Source organism: Sebastes umbrosus, chromosome 10, assembly GCF_015220745.1.
Source record: "Sebastes umbrosus isolate fSebUmb1 chromosome 10, fSebUmb1.pri, whole genome shotgun sequence".
NCBI classification, from domain to species: domain Eukaryota; kingdom Metazoa; phylum Chordata; class Actinopteri; order Perciformes; family Sebastidae; genus Sebastes; species Sebastes umbrosus.
In genome coordinates, this window is record NC_051278.1 from 13,038,260 (window position 1) to 13,055,160 (window position 16,901).

Here is a 16,901-nt window from a genome sequence, read left to right on the forward strand (position 1 = left end):
TGATGATGTTAGTCCTCATAGTAGCCATTTCATTGTAGTGAGACCATTTTTTTAAACTTGACATCACTGTATAAAATGACCTGTGGTGACCTCTGGGATAATCACAGCCTCATGAAACTTTACAACCACAAACTAGAGACCTAGAGCATTCAGAGGATGGATGGCTTTCCTGGGTAGATTGACAATAAGGAGGTTTCTGAACAGTTTCCAGAACTGAAGTGCTCGCCATCCAATCGAAAAATCTAATTCTTGCAGAAATCTCCAAATGTCAAAAGTTTTTGATACTAAATCACCACATGGCTTTTTCTATGGTGTTCCTCAAGGTCTTGATGTCTTAATGTGGTATTTTGGAGGGATTACTGATAATTTTTTATCAATTTCAGAGTGGTAAAAAATGGTTAAACTTTAGCACCAAATCTGTGTAACAAATGGTATCAACCCAAAAATAGCTGCAACAACTTATGAGACATAAGTCATCATATACTTCGATCATAATGTTCTAAACCTTTATACACTTACACCATTTATTTGTATTATTTAATTATTTAATCAATTATTTATTTATTTATTTCTGATTCACAACTAGAACAACTTGACACTCAGTGCTGATGTACTTCACTTCTATGTGACATCTACTGTTGACCTGCTATCCCTCCCTGTATCCCCCTAAAAAAGACAAAATGGGTTAAAGAGGGGTGGAGTGGAAAAGGTTAAATCCTTAATTCTTTTAAAATTTATGAATCTTCATGCTCTATAATAAAATGAACAAACTACCTCTACATATGTTTTGCTACAAATTTAGCATGAAGCACTAGGATGAGACAAGCACATGTTACATCCTCTTCCTCACCCTGACGGAGCTCCTCATGCTGCCTTCGTCACTGTTGTAGGCCTCCACCTCCAACACATGGGAGCTGCTGGTTTCTCTGTCCAGTGCCCTGAAGCCTCGTGTCACCAGCCCGGTCTGTCTGTCTATGCTGAACAGATTGTTGCTGTTCCCTGCATGCATTCATTCACAACCACGAGCACACACACAGACAGAAACAGAGAGACAGAGAGAGAAAGAGAAAGAGAAAGAGAAAGAGAAAGAGAAAGGGAAAGTGAGACCGAGCAAGAGACTTTTACAAAAATACACAAATTAGCAAAACATTTAATCTTGTCTCTGGGTTTAGATAATTTCACTGGAGGCTTCTGCCAATTTGGTGAGATAATTTAAGTTGCTTCCAATGCAAATTAACTTCCTGTCATTACTGGTATTTGCACACTGACTGCTTCTAGACAAGAGAAAATGCATTGGAAACGGGGAATTATCATACCTGCCCATCGGCAAGATTCTGCCAAAAAAGCTGAAATTCTGAAAACTTTTTCATGGAGATCTTGTTTGCACTCATTTCGAACAACTGGATTAACAACGCCACCAAAATTAATTTAATAATTCAATATAGTGCATCTTAGTGTTGTCATGATACTGCAATTTCTAACTTCAATATAATACCTTGAAAAATATCCGTATTTGATACCACAGGAAAAACTTGACACAACATTGAAGGCATAACGTTTTACATTTTCATCAAAAGATAAATAAGCGGTGTGTGTGTGTGTCAACTCGCTGTCGGAGAGAAGAGAGAGCAGAAAGCGCAGTTAATACCTGTATATCGATACTGTTGAAAACGAGTATTGAAACCGTTTCAAATATTCAGTATCGATATGTATCAATACTTCAATATTTTTGACAACACTGCATTTTGGGAGCCTGTTCTTTCAGTGCATTTGTTTTTGAGGGAGGAGACCATGTGCGTAGGACATCTGGGAGGAAAATCAAAGTGAAGCAACTCTTACCAGTGAGGATCCTGTACAGAACTCGGCCATTCTCCCCCTGGTCGGCATCTGTAGCTTGAACCTGTACAGACAAACACAAACAGGAAGTCTGTACAGTACTCAGATAAAATAACTTCACAGGGACATCAAACACAACCAAATCTACAACATGTAAACAAAAAACATCCGGCTACTTACAAGGTGCAGCAATAGAGTGGTACAGGAATGAGTCCTAAAACCCGGAAATGAGCATTTTAGCACTTCTGGTTCCCTTGTCTCGCAGTCAGTGGGTTTTTTAATAGGTTTTTAGTTAGATGCCTGAAATAAGGTCTGTGATTAACACAAGCTTGAGAGATTTATATGTTTTTTCCTGCTTCAGTAAATATCCCACTCATGGATTTTGAAGCTTTTATGTGTCTTAAAAAAGGCGGTTGCTAAAAAGGGGCTAAATGAGACTACTAAACGTCATCACGCCGACTCGTCCGCCTTTACAGCCTCGTTGTGTATACTCACGCTCATGTGACCGTGGTGTAGTTTGTTTATGGCCTAACGTTAGCTTTTTACTTCTGGCGATTACATTCACACTTCAAAACTCAACAGTGGTCTTCATCTGTGAAGACATCATAAACGTTTGTTTGCCACAGAGCTTATTTTCTACAATAATCCAAAACCCCAAAATCTCCCAAAAAAACTTTTTGTCGAGGGAACCAGGGTGATTTTAACCTCCCTCGTTGGCCTACAAAAATACACCATCCCCGCACCACTCTATGGCATGATTGTCCCTTTCCAACGAGTACCATCACAAAGTTGGAACTTCTACATTTTTGCAGTCTGACAATGGAGATTGCAAAAATATGCATCTCATTATGAGAGAATAGAGAAGTTGGATTTGGTAACCAGTGAGTCTGTTGCTCAGTTCTCTGAGCTCTGTAGTGTGTCAGTACATTTCATACAAATGTTTATTGATTCAATGGTTTCTACAAACAGATGGACAAACCCATATTTTTTCCCATTCACCACACATCCACTGTTGCCCAGTGTCTTGTTGCCACAACAACCCCAACATGGCTTGGCAGTAAGTATATAATGGGAGAACTTCTCTCTCTCTCTGTGTCACAGGCAGAGAGCCAGAAGCAGCCAAAAACCCAAACCCAGCGCAGACAGCACGGCTCCACAGCGTACACAGATAAATAGTGGAGCATGCTGGGCTGCTGGTGAATGGGCCATGTCATAAGACTGACTTCTGAATCCAGAGAGGCACAGAGCCGCTGGCACTGGATGAGGCTGACTTCGTGTCACACCCCGCTCCTCTGTGGATGTGTCAAACCCTGTGGAGGTGCCCACAAAGTGCATATTCAATTGCATACGGAGACACACACTCAAAACACTCAAGCACATGTACGTGCACTCAGGTACGCACAAATACAGACACACACACTCTCACAGTCTCTCTCTCTCTCTCTCTCTCTTGCCCTGTGTGTCCTCCTTTGCTCTCTCTCGCTCTCCCTGTGAAGAGGGGCCCAACTTCAGTCTCATTAGCTTTATAAAGAGATGTGGAGAGAAGAGGAGAAAGAGGAGGAGAGGGGAGGGGGAGACGGGAGAAAAAAGAGGCTGGGGGGTCAGATTGGTGAGTGATGAATAGGGTATTACACAGCGGACTGCACCACTTAGGCCATAAAAGGGGGTGTATAAAGTGTAAGACTACATAGGAGAGCCAGATGTTGTAAGTATAAGCATGTGGAGTGTAAGCACTGATAGATTATTCACTAAGCCTCTGCATGCCTCAGAAAACACACTATTGTCTTTGGCTCCCTGGGATTAAAACAACAGTGAGATATTCACGTCGTAAGGCTGTTACCCACATTTTACCCCCTTCTCCTCCTTGTTGCCCTCTTCCTCCCCAGCGTTTCCCCCTCTGTCTCTGGGAAAGCAGCAGTTTAAGGGGGGAAAACAAGTGCGTGGAGCCAAGAAACTGGTCTGACCTCAGTTACTGGAACTAAGCAAGGTGCTGTTTTAAAGAGTCTCTAAAGTGTGGGTGTGAGTATACATTTTTGCTGGGTTTTATTACAAATTACTAAAGGTTCAGTCTGAAGAAGAAATGTGTAGCATTTTAGAGGTAAACATATTCAAATTATTTCAAGTCTTAAGCTCCTAAAATAGTTAACAATCTCATTAATGTCTTCTACAATCCATATTTTATATCTGATGCGGAGTCTATAGGAATGAAACTCCTAAAATCCACATTTCGACATGTGAGCTGCTTGACATGTGCTTGAGTCACTGCACATTGTCTAAGAGAGTATGTGGACACTGTTGTTTGCATTTGGTTTAGTATAATTAGGACTTTTTGATTAGCGAATCGATGAACTGTTACTGTTTTCCCCATTCATATTTTTCTTCCACTGTGTAGATAATACAGAGAAGATATTGTGAAAAATACCATGAATCCGAGAGCTATCACGAGGCAATAAAAGGCAAAAAAATCTAATAAGCATTTGCTTATATGCAACTAAGAAATTCATTTTAACAAACTTTGACAAATGTGAATAGGTTGGACAAAGTGTGCTGGTAAAAAAAGTTAAGAAATTAGTTTGTTTCAAAACTAGCTGAGCAGTCAGATCTGGAGGAGCAACAATGTGGGGTGATAGAGAGCGAGAGTACCTTACAGCTAAGCTGCCAAGCTTAAGAGCAGTGTGCCTAATCACGAATATGTGCGGCGCAGTCTACAGTGCGTGTGGGTGAGAAAGAAAGTTTGTGTTTGAATGGCTGTGTGTGTCTGTGTGTGTGCGTGCGTGTGGCATATGTGCTTGGAGGCGCTGACTAATGAACTGACTCTCTAACGAGCCATCCTGCTCCACTGGCCTTTTCACAGCTTTCCTGGCATTTGGTCTTAAAAATAATTTCACGTCCCAATGTGTTTCCCTTAAACCGATAAGCCATGCTTTGTCTCCGCTGAATTAAGGACGATGACATTTACAAATGTTACTATGCTGAAGATGGGGGCGCACAGAATGAGGGGGGGATAATTGGAGACCGGGGTAGAAGAGGTGGGTGCCTTGCATTTTACAAGGGGCATTTTAATAAACCCAATTTGTTTTACATTGAAGAAAGCCTGTCAAGCATTGACTGTTTTGTGGTCCTTGATTTAATAGCAACATAATTGCCGCAAATGCCAAACACTCACCGCATCTGCATGTGCATGCAGGCGTTTCTGTGTGTATTTGTGCATGTGTGTGTGCATTTATCATAAGCCCTTGAGTGTATGATCCAATAAAGTGAAAATAAACCTACTCAGCTTGGTTAGGCTTGGTTAGTGAGGCAGAGAACTGCTGTGCCACTTTAACAGAGGCTGACCACACACACACACGGAAACATAGCAACATACACAAGCAGACAGAGTAACACATGCACACACACACACACACACACAACATCCTGACAGAGACTTCCAATCTAACGTTGTTTTTTCCATCCAGGGCCAAGACAACATGAACACCACTGAACCAGGCTCCAACTTCACCTTTACGTCTATCACAGAAAATGTCACTCTGTCCAGCCTCACAACCTCCACCATCTCTCCCACCACCATACAGCCTCCGTCCTTTTCTTCAGACATCCACGACCCGGAGTTCACCATCATAGTGGTGCTGGGCTTATCGCTGCTGCTGGCAGGGCTAGCTGCCTTCCTGGCGGTGTGCCGGCCCTCGGAACAGGATGGGGACTCTGAGGCGAGCTGCGGCCCGGGGGAGAGCTTGACCCGTGGAAGAAGCCAGTCCAGCGAGCCCCAGCTCAAGGTGTGGAAGAGGCTGGGCTCGTATCGGCGTTCATACAACATCTCCTTCAGACGACCGCCCCCTCGCAGGACGCACGAGCGCGAGAGCACACGCGCGCCCCAGTCTCCAGTCCGACAGACACCACAGCCAGCAGCCAGTGTGGAGCCCCACCTCACTATGCCTTGTCTATTTGACTATGTCACTGAAATCTGACTGGAGGACAGGCTGAGGGCTGACTGACTGCTTCCCAAAACAAGTGATACGCCGTATATCTTATTGCTGGTGCCACAAACATCACTAATTCCATGTGCGGATGAAGAGTACATGACAATAATGCTTAGCGTTTTGTTTTAACATACTTTGAATGCTAGGTGGATGAGGTTTGCATCAAAATAAGTGCTTAAAGGGGACATATTATGCATTTGTGCTTTTTCCCTTTCCTTTAGTGTGTTATATAGTTTTTTGTGCATGTAAAAGGTCTGCAGAGTTACAAAGCCCAAAGTCCATGCCAAAGGGAGTTACTCTCCCCCACAGAAACACTGCGCCTGAACTGCCTGAAACACTTATTCTTCCGTAACATGGTGATGTCACCAAGTAACACATTTGCATAACGGCTAGTTATGTCAAACACAGGTGTTAGAGCGTTTAGAGAACAGAGCGTTTCAAACAGAGGGTGAAAAGAGGTGCTGCAGCACAGCCGGTATGAGAAAAGTACAGCGAACATTAAAGCATGCAAACATGTTCTAGTAGAAACCCAAAATACAAGTATGCACCTGAAAGTAAGCGTAATAGGTCCCCTTTAAAATTTGTTTTTCAAAAGTCATTGTAGCAGGGTTTACACATTTCTGTGACAGATCATTTCACCCTCTGTAGCAGGTAACATCATTGGGCACAGATGCTCTTTTTCAGCACAGCCCTTCACTATATAAAGGAGGTAAAATGATTTAATTCAACAACGACTCAAAGTGTTTACAATTCTCCCAGTAAGAATTTGATGCATCATCAAATCACAAGAACAAATTTGATCTGATTTGCTCACATTAAAACTTTTCCAAGGAGAAAAGCTACTAAACACATACTGTATAATCTTGTAGCAAGGCACTAGTTCAAACAATGACTTCTATTTTAAAGGCCAAACTTAGGTCTTGTAAATATTCCCTGATCACATTGAAAGTGTGGGTACAAGTATCATTCCTCTGCTTCACACTGATAAAAACCCATCCATCTGGTAATTCATGTGCATTAAAACAAACATGAGGAGTTATTTTGTAATACGATTGCATGCAGGTCTTAAAACACGATGGGTTACCAATACTGTCAAGGCAACCTGAACCAAAAAGAGACCACTCTGTGACTGATTCTTTGTGATTGTTACATTAAGAAATAAAGTGACGTTTAACTTTTTGACTGCTGAAAGTGCAGTTTTTTTACTATTAGCAGCAGTGTTTGTGTTTTCTACCTGGAGGATGCTGGTTCCTTGGGGCACGCTCTCCAGTATGCTGGTCTCATAGCTGTTTTGTAAGAAGATGGGCCTGTTGTCGTTAACATCCTGCACCTCAACAAACACTGTGGCTGTGCCTGTCCTCCGGCTGCCTGCTGGACCGTTGTCTATGTGCAGAAGCAGACACATTCGCAAACACATCAGCTGCAATCATTCAGGTTAATGCTAATTTTAGGGTTGACGCCAGGACAACTGGCTTTCATTTCATGACTGTACATCTCACAGGCTAAGGCCATGAATAAATCATTACAACATATATACAAGCTTGTAATAAGGCAGTAAGACTGGAACGTTGTTGGCTCATCCTAACTTGGGTCATTTTCAGCTGCTTGTGAATCAGAACAATATGTGTAATTCTGTTCTCTTGCACAGTTTTACATTATCTCTGCCTCTTCTCCCTTCGCTCGTGTCCCTGCCCCCCTCAGCAGATAAGCCACCCTGACTCAATGGTTTCCAAAACAGGAAAACCTCAGAGTTTTTGTTCTGTCTTTTCAAACAGGAACAAAGGCAGTTGAGCAATAGTGTGAAATCTCTGCAGATGTGCAGGCATCGCTTTTCTTTTTTTTTTTTTTTTTCATCATTGTCGTACAAAAGTAGAAAGGAGCTGCTTTGAAGATCACAAACAAAAGAAGCAAGAAAACAAGTCCTTTTATAACAAATACAAACACGGACTGTGTAAAAAATGACACACCTATAGCTTCTACGACCAGAGTGTATGATGCCTGAGTCTCTCTGTCGAGGCCAACCACAGTCCGAACAACTCCGTCTCTGAAGCCCACGCTGAATTTACCATCCTGATTACCACCTAAAAATACAAAACACAAACACATTTCCAAATTAATTTATATAATATTAGTAAAAGACACCCATTCGCATACACACAGCACAGCTATAAAAAGAAGCATGCAAGAGGAGCTCACCTCATACACAAACTCACACAGAGACGGATGGATGGACAAAAGGTACTGTACGTGCACATAGTCCCCATAACTGTACAACACTGTAGCCCAGACACACAAAAACAACTCCCACTGTGACCTCTGACCTGTGATGAAGTAGCTAAGTTCGGCGTTGAGGCCGGCGTCGTTGTCAGAGCAGCTGAGGCGCGCTACAATGTGGTCTCTAGGGACACTCTCCTTCAGGGAAACATTGTACACGCGAGGGTTGAAGGTGGGCGTCTCATCATTTACATCCAGAACTGACCCACGCATACGAACACACAGACAGAAAGACATGAGGACACACAGATAGATGTACATGAGGACAAATAAGGCAGCAGGGTGGTGCAGTGAGTAGAAAGACTTCAGAGTCTATTAAAAGTTTTTCTTTTGTAGTTGGGTGTGCTGGTCTACAGCTGGTGCTGACTTCCCTGTGAAGTTAAAAGACGTGAAACAGATCTCTACGAAACACTTCATAATATTTTGATGCTTCTGACTCATTTGAGAAATGCCAGAAAACCTTATTCAGTTTTTCCATTCCTTTTTTTTTTATCATGTTCACAGACCATTTTGTCTGATTGATTTTTTCACATCCCACCAGCAGGTGGTAGCATCATTCTCAGCAGATTCCTGAGAAGTCAATGGTAAACTATCTGCCATAATGAAGTAACTCTTCACGTCATGCAGAATCCAATCAGTTTCACATGTAGGGTAATTTCAGAGAGACCAAAGGGAATTCATCATCATCAGGCACATTTGCAGACTCTCACCTGTGACAGTGAGGGTTGAAGTGGAGGTGCGAGGGAACTTCCCTGCATCGAATGCAATAATTCTCAAATGGTACTGTCCAATCTGCTCACGATCCAGGACTGCCGTGGAGGTGAGAATGCCAGTGGAGGTGTTCAGGTAGAAGTCGAGGCGAGGCATTCCCATTTGTAACGCCATTGTAATTAATCCGTTCTTATCCTCATCAGGGTCCTCCACCTGGACCTGGAGCAGAAAGAGAGAAGAACACACTGAAAGGGTAAACCATAGCGCATGATAAAAAGAGACATGAGAGAAATTATTATTTTTTTTTTAAATGCCATCATACATGAATATAATCTTATATTTTACCTTGAAAACTGAGGATCCAATGGGCAGTCCCTCTGGCACCTCAGCTACAAATGGCAGGTTGAGGAAGGTTGGGTCGTTATCATTGAGATCCAGCAGGTTGACAAACACTGTGGTGCTTGCTGATGCATGCAGTGGAGGTGTACCACCTAAAGAGGGCGCCAGAGAACATATAAAGACACACACGTACACACACACACATACACACACATCCCATATCTCACGGTCAAAGGGGTTTATTAGCCCCAGTAAAAAGTTTCATGGTCAACATAAAACTTGAGGAATGAGGCTTGAAGAAAGAGGCGAATCGGTCAGCGTTGAAAGCTCTCTGCTGAGAATGATATAGAGCTGTTTAAGCTTGCTTACAGATGGTTTAGGTGTTTCATGAGTCAGGCAAATTTGCACAGTGGAAGGCAAATACAAGTACAAACTAACATCCCACCACTCACACATACTCACGGTCAACAGTTGAGATGATAATGGTCCTCATGAGTACTTTGTCCCTGGGGTTGGAGCTTTCCCTGTCCAGGGTTACCCCACTGGTGCGGATCTTCCCTGTACTGCTGTTGATGGTGTAGAAGGGGTTTTCTGGATTGATACTGTATATCACTGTCCCATTTTCCCCATTGTCAGGGTCCACTGCCAACACCTGGACAGGGGAGAGACAGGGAAAACCTTTCTGATGATCTTCGGTCTGAACTCTTTTAACAATATACCCTGAAAGTGTATTCCAGAGGAGAGGGAAGGAATGAGGAAAAAGAATAACAGTAATAGTAATTGGTAATAGCGTTAAGAACATCGCCATCCCACCCCCAGAGCATCTTCACACACAACCCCTTCCAACTGCTCTAACACATCAGTCAGCTAAAAGAAAAATGGTCACGTCTCGTTTCTGACACAAAGTGGCGATGGGTGATGAATGCGTGAAGCCGGGAACCCGCCTAAAACACTGGCTGATTTTTAAAGAGCTGATCAATTATTCAGTGCACTGACTAAAAACGCTGGAAACTGGTTAATTGGTCATTAGAGGAACAAAGGTTTTGCAGGTGTTTAATTATTAAGGGGACATGGTAGGAAGGCATCTCAGAGGCTCATTGATTAGCAACTGCACAGACAAAGGTAGGTGATATAAGATGCGGGGAAGTGTCTAGCCGGGGCCAGTTGAACTAATCAATTCTGGCCTGAGCAGAGCACATTAAAAGATGGTGAGCAAATATATTAGCCTTGTCTATTGAACTGCAGCCCTGGTCTGACCGCAGAGTGGCAGAAAAGAGAATATTGTTTTGAAATGAGATATTAGAGGGGGCTCGCTGTATGGGTAGGTGCTGGTGGGGTGCTCGGAGATTTAAGTAGGATGATCCTTGCACTGGGCACAGCGACCAAATTCATCGGCTCGCTGGACCCCTCCAGGAGGACTCAGCAGGTGGCCTCTTGTCACCATGGAAACACTGGTTGGGCCAGGGGTACATCGGGGCCAATTACAGGACTGTAAGCCTGGGTGGTCCAATTTATTGAAAAATGGTCAGAGAGGCAACAGCGTCTGTCCAGTGAGCACAGTCACATACAGTATGCATCGCATCACTGGATGCACCATGAATTAACTCAACTGAGGAATAGCTACAAGAGCGCGGGAATAAAGCAGAAAATGTAGCGACGTTTTAGCAGCGTTACACTTGTATCTTTTCACTTTCCTTACCATTTCTCCACTCCACACTCTTGCTCTCCAAGATGAGTTCTCACTTCCTTTTCTGCCTAGCAGCTGAATAATTTGCTATGCGTATGACTGCAGGCTACATTTTAATTAGCAATCGGACTCCCTTAATTACACTCACTGACGCCTCTTTAATTAATGGACAATCAGGGCTTAATTAACAACAACACATTGCCAAAGACACCAGCAGGACGATGGGAGACTTTGCGGTAATATTAGAGTGTTTACTTTGTGATGACCTACGCAGTGATGGCAATTTGTCCGTCAATAGCGGAGGACTATGCATGCAGATGCATTCTTCAACATGTACTGTATGCCTTTAATGAACTCTGTTCTCTGCTCTGAAACAAAGCATTTTTATTAAAACTTTGCCTAATTCAAATTTGCAAAGTCATAGTAATCAAATTAGACCACAAACTAAAATAATGAATAAAACTACTGTCGAAACTGTTGCTGTCTCGACATCACATTTGCATACAAAAATTAGAGGCCAACATTTCAATAAATTAATACCTAATTTTTCGGCAACCATCCATCCTACTCGGTATAAAACAAATGCTAAGAATTATCATTCCAGTGTGTTCATTTGTGCTGTTCACACATTACCATGTAGTTAACCATCAGCTTGTCAACCAGGTAAAGTTTATCTAGTTGGGCGAGGTGTACTCACAGAGATAACGTCAGTGTTTATTGGACTCATTTCCACTACGTTAGTATGGTATGGCTCGTCTCTCCACACGGGGGTATTGTCATTGATGTCCAGGATTGTGATGTTCACCTAAACACAGTGGGAGGGAAATTAAGGTAAATGGGAAATGATCTATCTATGATGTCAGTCATTTAAGATACATTTGATCATCGTTGCTTACAAGCCAAAATGTAAATAGTACAAGATATACGTACAATAGAATATACTTTTATCCCAAATGATTATTGATTAAACAGTGGAGAGGAAATTGGTTTGCTCTGTGAGCTGTAGAAAAGATGATGGCTGCAAAGTGGTTACCGTGGCGATGCCAGTCTTCTGTTGAGGGCCAACCCCTCCATCCACAGCTCGGACTATCAGGATGTACTCTGACTTCAGCTCTCGGTCCAGCAGGGCTGTGGTGGTGATCTCTCCTGAAACACGCATGGAATCAAGATCAAAAATATTTTAAAAAAATGCAACAACCGGGAACCTCGAGTGAAGGCCAGACATGTCATTACAAAGCAGCTCTCGTGTCAGGATGAATTTAGCTCCAAGGCTCAAAAACCCACAAAGCCCAGCAACAATGTGCATACAGGCAGAGTGTATTGCAGACACAGATCTATATCATTTTCAGGCCAAGTATGAACTGAAGTTATCTAAAGAAAATCAAATTTGAAATAAAAAATGGAACCAGATCTCAAAAATCTGTCTCAATTACAAGAATATATTCAGAAAATTCACACACTTGTACGTGCGAGCACACACACACACACACGTACCTGAGCGCGAGTTGAGACGGAACTGAGAGGAGCCCTCCAGGGAGTAGATGAGTGAGGCCTGGCCAAACTCCCGCGAGGCGTCCAAATCAGTAGCATTCACAAGCAGCACAGTCGCCCCTGTGGAGGAGAGGGAGGGAGGGATGAAGGGAGGAAGACAGAAAGAAAGTTACAACTCATGGAGTGGGAGAAAGAAGGAAAAAAAAAGTGAACTGAGAGAGAGAGAGTCATGGGGAAAATATGTGAAGTCTAGGAAAGAGAGCTGCAGAGACAGACTGAAATGGCATTCAGAGAGCTAATTTCTTCACCGCCCCCATCCACAGCTCAACTGATGGCATGGCAGTGAGTGGGTTTATGGATTAGTGGATTATCAGCTTGTTTGGCACAGCCTATACTTGGCACAGGCCTGATCAATACCCAGGCAGACAGGGGAGATGAGAGGCTAGCCAGAGCCGCGGGGCTAGCCCCGAGCTCAGCCTCGCAGCCCGAGCCCTGGGCCCCCAGCTCAGGGCCAAGCACTTTAGCCACAGTCCCCTAAACCTCAGCCCTGGCCCAAGCCGCTCAGCTGTGTGCTCCTTTAAAGCGGGTCCGAGACATAGAAAGTGGCCGGCGTCTGCTGGAGCTCAAAGAGAGAAAGGGGCGGTCAAACATCTCATTTCCCTCCAGCGACTTGAAACTAATCTATTGTCTGGGATAAAAGAGTCTTCTGAATGCATGCATGAGGATGAATAAAGCAGCCAGTGATTTTGCCTTGAATAGTCAATATCCTGCATTTAAAAACATTATGCAAAAATCATAACAAATAAGATAGTAGAGGAGGAGGCCAGAGGAAGCATATAAAATAAAACATAAAAAAACAACATACCCCCAAGAAAGCAGCGCTATTTGTTGAATATGCTAATATTAAGGCAATTCAAGTAAGAGGTGATTCTATGTGCTACACGTGGTGTTTGAGCTGTTTGGAGTGTTTAAGTGCTTTGTTGGTCGTGCACCAGAAAATGCATTCTAGCAGCTAAACTGTAACCCCCAAATGTATAAAGTGACTCACCGGCAATAATGTTCTCTGGGATTTTGACGATGTAGGACGGCTTGCTGAACTCCGGTGGGTTGTCATTTTCATCCTGGAGGAGGTATAAACATCAACAGCAGCTCAAATCAATGTGATAAACAATGGGAAAATGCAAATGTGCTTCAAAAAACTGCCATCACACATGAGCGCTGAGATGAACATATTTTGGAACTAAGACATTGAGGAGCACAAAATATTTTTTTATAATAACGTAGTAGTACAGTATTATCTCTTAGTTGATGGCAAGTCAGCTGATTAAAGCTGGGGTTGGTCATCTTAAACTAGTAAGAGTACGCTAGTTTAAGATTAAGATTAAGAGTAGATCTAACTGTAATGCAAGGAATCTCTGTCTGTCCCTATGTGTGTTATTCGCATATCTCGAGAACCACTCATCTGATCGACTTCACACTTGGCGGGTGTATTGCTGTGGACCCCATGGAGTGCAGTGTCGAATGTGGTGCAATGCAATTTGGCCAGATGGTGCCGCTAGAAAAATTGACTTTACATTTTGGCCTGTAACTTTTGAACTGTTAATCTCAGAAACAAAATTGTGTGGGTCCAGACGAATCCATCTATATAATCTACACCCATTTGCGTTGAGACAGATTTTTCCGCTGTTTTGAATTTTGTCCAAATCTTATTTTTTTGCTACTCCTCCTACAAATTTTTAGCAATCATCACCAAATTTGGTACAGAACATCTCTGGACCAAGCCGGAAAAAGACATTTTTTTCCATTTTTGATGTTCCATATAGTTTTGCTATAGCTGACCCTCAAAGTTAGCTCAAATGCTGTGGGCAGGGCATATATAACAAAAATGTCATACCTCCTGAACGCTTTGTGCTACTGCGACTAAAATTGATGTCTGAATGACCATGACAAATTTGGTGCCATTTGGTCGATAGATGGCGCTGTAGCAGCATCATCTAACTTTAAAGGAAGTATTCTCTGTCTGTTTGTAGATATGACTGTCCTTCACATATCTCTAGAACCGTTCATCCAATCAACTTCACACTTGGCGGGTACAAGCAGCTCTCGACAACACTGCTAGCAGAACTTCTGGGGGCCCGTTCCGGACGGGCACATGCCCCGAACAGGCACTGCACTAAAAATGATCCAACTGAAAAACCGACTCCAATATTGCAATGTGTTTCCAATGAAAGTAGCTAGCAGCACTAGCTCCTAAAGTCCCTGAATTCGTGCCGAATGAAATGACGAGTTTATTACAGTCCTGCAACAGCCACAGATACCGCATTTTTTCTTTTTTTTGACAGAGCATTTGATTCATTGTTTGTTGCCGGGATGTAATGAGAATTTCAACTAATATAACAAAAGCTTTTTTTGAAGAAGATAACCAACTCAGCTTTAAAATGAAATCCCAATGGATAACTTTGATTTCCTCAAACAGTGTTGTTTTTTGTCGTGCTGGCTTCTTTTTCTGTCATCTAATTAGGTATTATTTTACGCCTGATGCATAAAGTAAACACAATTTGCTAAAGCAACTATCCCAAACAGGCACTGCGTTGTAGTTAATTGCATTCATTGCTTTAGAATTGCAGGAGTATATAATGCAAAAGATGAGGTAGATATTAAAAAGAAGACACATTTGCAATAATAGGCAAGAAAATCATTCCAGACATTATTATTAATGGCGTTCCCTAAAACAAAGGATAATCAAGACCTGTAATTTGACAAGAATGAATGGGTATAGCATGGAGCAGCTACAGACTTTCTCAGAGCATTTACATCTCTCACAACCTCCCACTCATTGAATTAGACTCTATTTCTCTATTTGAAACCAGCACATCCAGTTGTGTGGCTATTCGCAGAGAGGCTCCCCACTGTGTGAGAGCTGCTGAGAAATGTTAACACTTTAACAACAGTCAATGGCACCATTATCTATCTGGGCCCTGTGTTACACTGGTGTAAAGCATTGTGTGCGTGTGTGATGCTGCTCGCTACTGATAAACCCCTGTGGTGTGAGTCACGACACTGTGGAGGACACAGACAGAGAGACATAGAAGGAATACAATACAATCGTGCACAGATCTCCCTGTTGGTTTTTGCACTGCAACACAATATTTCTCCCTCATGTAGGATGTGTATAGATATGCGTACTGTCCTTGCATAGAAAATTCAGGAATATTCCAGCTGGATTCATCCATTCCACTCCGCCATTTCTTCTTTCATGACTAAAAGTTGCTTGTATAATGGATGTCTATCAAGGGAAATTAGCTTAAGAGCCAGAAGAGACGCTGTTTATGTGTTCTGGTTGCTCATTATGTTTTTACTGCTATATTTATAGTATCTTAGCAAAGACCAATGTTCATGTTTACGATTTTAAAGACAGAAGAAAAAAGATTTAAAAGATAATACCTGGCATAACCTGTTATTCAGAATAGTCAGCAGTACACGATGTACACCACATTTATATTACAAATAGTTTAGATGAATTCTATCGGGACCTTCATGAAAATGCAGAGAGAACAGATAAAATACCATACATTATAGATTATAATGTTATCTTTTTCATCTTCTACTGCGGGTAAAACTTCTTCTAATGCCTTAAAATTAGAGCCCTCAATAAGACCGACAGATGTGGCAAAATTAGTGTTACATTATAAAGATAGGTATAAGATAGAACATCATAAGTTATTTTCAATATAGCATTGTATTCAAAGCAGAATAAAACACATTCATATGAAACACGTTATATAACTTGCTATGAATCCATCATGTGTTGGATCAAATGAGAATTGAAAAGTTGTGAACACAAACAAAAAAAACATCAGTCGTGTTGAACAAGCGGACATGATCTCCTCACAGCCTTTAACTAACTCATCTGACAGAAGCAATACATTCAGACCCGAGTTTAGAAAGCTACAGGGAGCACAGAAAACACAGATCTGCAATCAGACATGGATCACAGGGTGTTAGCAAAGCCTTAGATAATGTAGGAAACATGGAAAGGCACTCAAATGAAACCATGTAACAGGAGACTACCAGTGCATGACATGATGATTTGGTCTTTTATACATGAGAAAAGACCAACGGCACGTAACATTTACAAAAGAAGAAGTGCATCCGAATGCAATCAGGTTGCAGGCAAACATGTAACGGAAACTGTAACGTTATCTTGTGGAATTAGGACCCAGAACCTTGTGCAGATTTCCTTATTTTTTCAAGTATATTAAAACATCTCTGATTCACTGCGTGTAAGAGCAGACGGCTGTGACTTTCTCTAGTGCCTTAAAATAAGACTTTCAGCGATAAGACTGACAAAAGCAACTGAACTGGAAGCTCAGATAGCTGCACATACTGCGATAAAACTGCAAACAAAGCTGTAATCAGACATGGATCAAAAGGTAATTCAGACAGAGAGGAAACACTGAAATCCAATATGTAAGTGAAGTTGAAGACATATAAAAAGATCCACCATGAGCCGGCTGACACCTGTCACACACTGGATCAGCATTTAGATAAATACAAGACAGCTCAATCTTTATTCAGTACAC

The 16,901-nt window shown here is 42.2% G+C and overlaps 2 protein-coding genes across 3 annotated transcripts in view; one reads left to right on the forward strand and one right to left on the reverse strand.

Annotated features, from left to right (window-relative positions):
- cdh23 (cadherin-related 23) overlaps positions 1-16,901 on the reverse strand; it is a 185,158-nt gene that overhangs the window by 39,794 nt on the left and 128,463 nt on the right. The window contains exons 21-32 of the mRNA XM_037781381.1: positions 13,367-13,439; positions 12,322-12,438; positions 11,861-11,973; positions 11,525-11,632; positions 9,603-9,792; positions 9,147-9,292; positions 8,801-9,020; positions 8,138-8,290; positions 7,784-7,897; positions 7,051-7,199; positions 1,840-1,900; positions 851-999 (exon numbers count right to left, since the gene is read on the reverse strand). Of these exons, the coding sequence (XP_037637309.1) occupies positions 851-999; positions 1,840-1,900; positions 7,051-7,199; positions 7,784-7,897; positions 8,138-8,290; positions 8,801-9,020; positions 9,147-9,292; positions 9,603-9,792; positions 11,525-11,632; positions 11,861-11,973; positions 12,322-12,438; positions 13,367-13,439 (1,593 nt within the window). The remainder of the gene's footprint in view (positions 1-850; positions 1,000-1,839; positions 1,901-7,050; positions 7,200-7,783; positions 7,898-8,137; positions 8,291-8,800; positions 9,021-9,146; positions 9,293-9,602; positions 9,793-11,524; positions 11,633-11,860; positions 11,974-12,321; positions 12,439-13,366; positions 13,440-16,901) is intronic.
- LOC119495153 (uncharacterized protein C10orf105-like) lies at positions 3,390-6,094 on the forward strand. Of its 2 annotated transcripts, none has more exons than XM_037781386.1 (2): positions 3,390-3,855; positions 5,295-6,094. In XM_037781386.1, exon 2 carries the CDS (start codon positions 5,307-5,309, stop codon positions 5,802-5,804), a length of 498 nt encoding a protein of 165 aa, XP_037637314.1. In that variant the 5' UTR covers positions 3,390-3,855; positions 5,295-5,306; the 3' UTR covers positions 5,805-6,094. The 2 variants fall into 2 exon arrangements, with proteins under 2 accessions (XP_037637314.1, XP_037637315.1); XM_037781387.1 differs by having other exon boundaries at positions 3,390-3,849.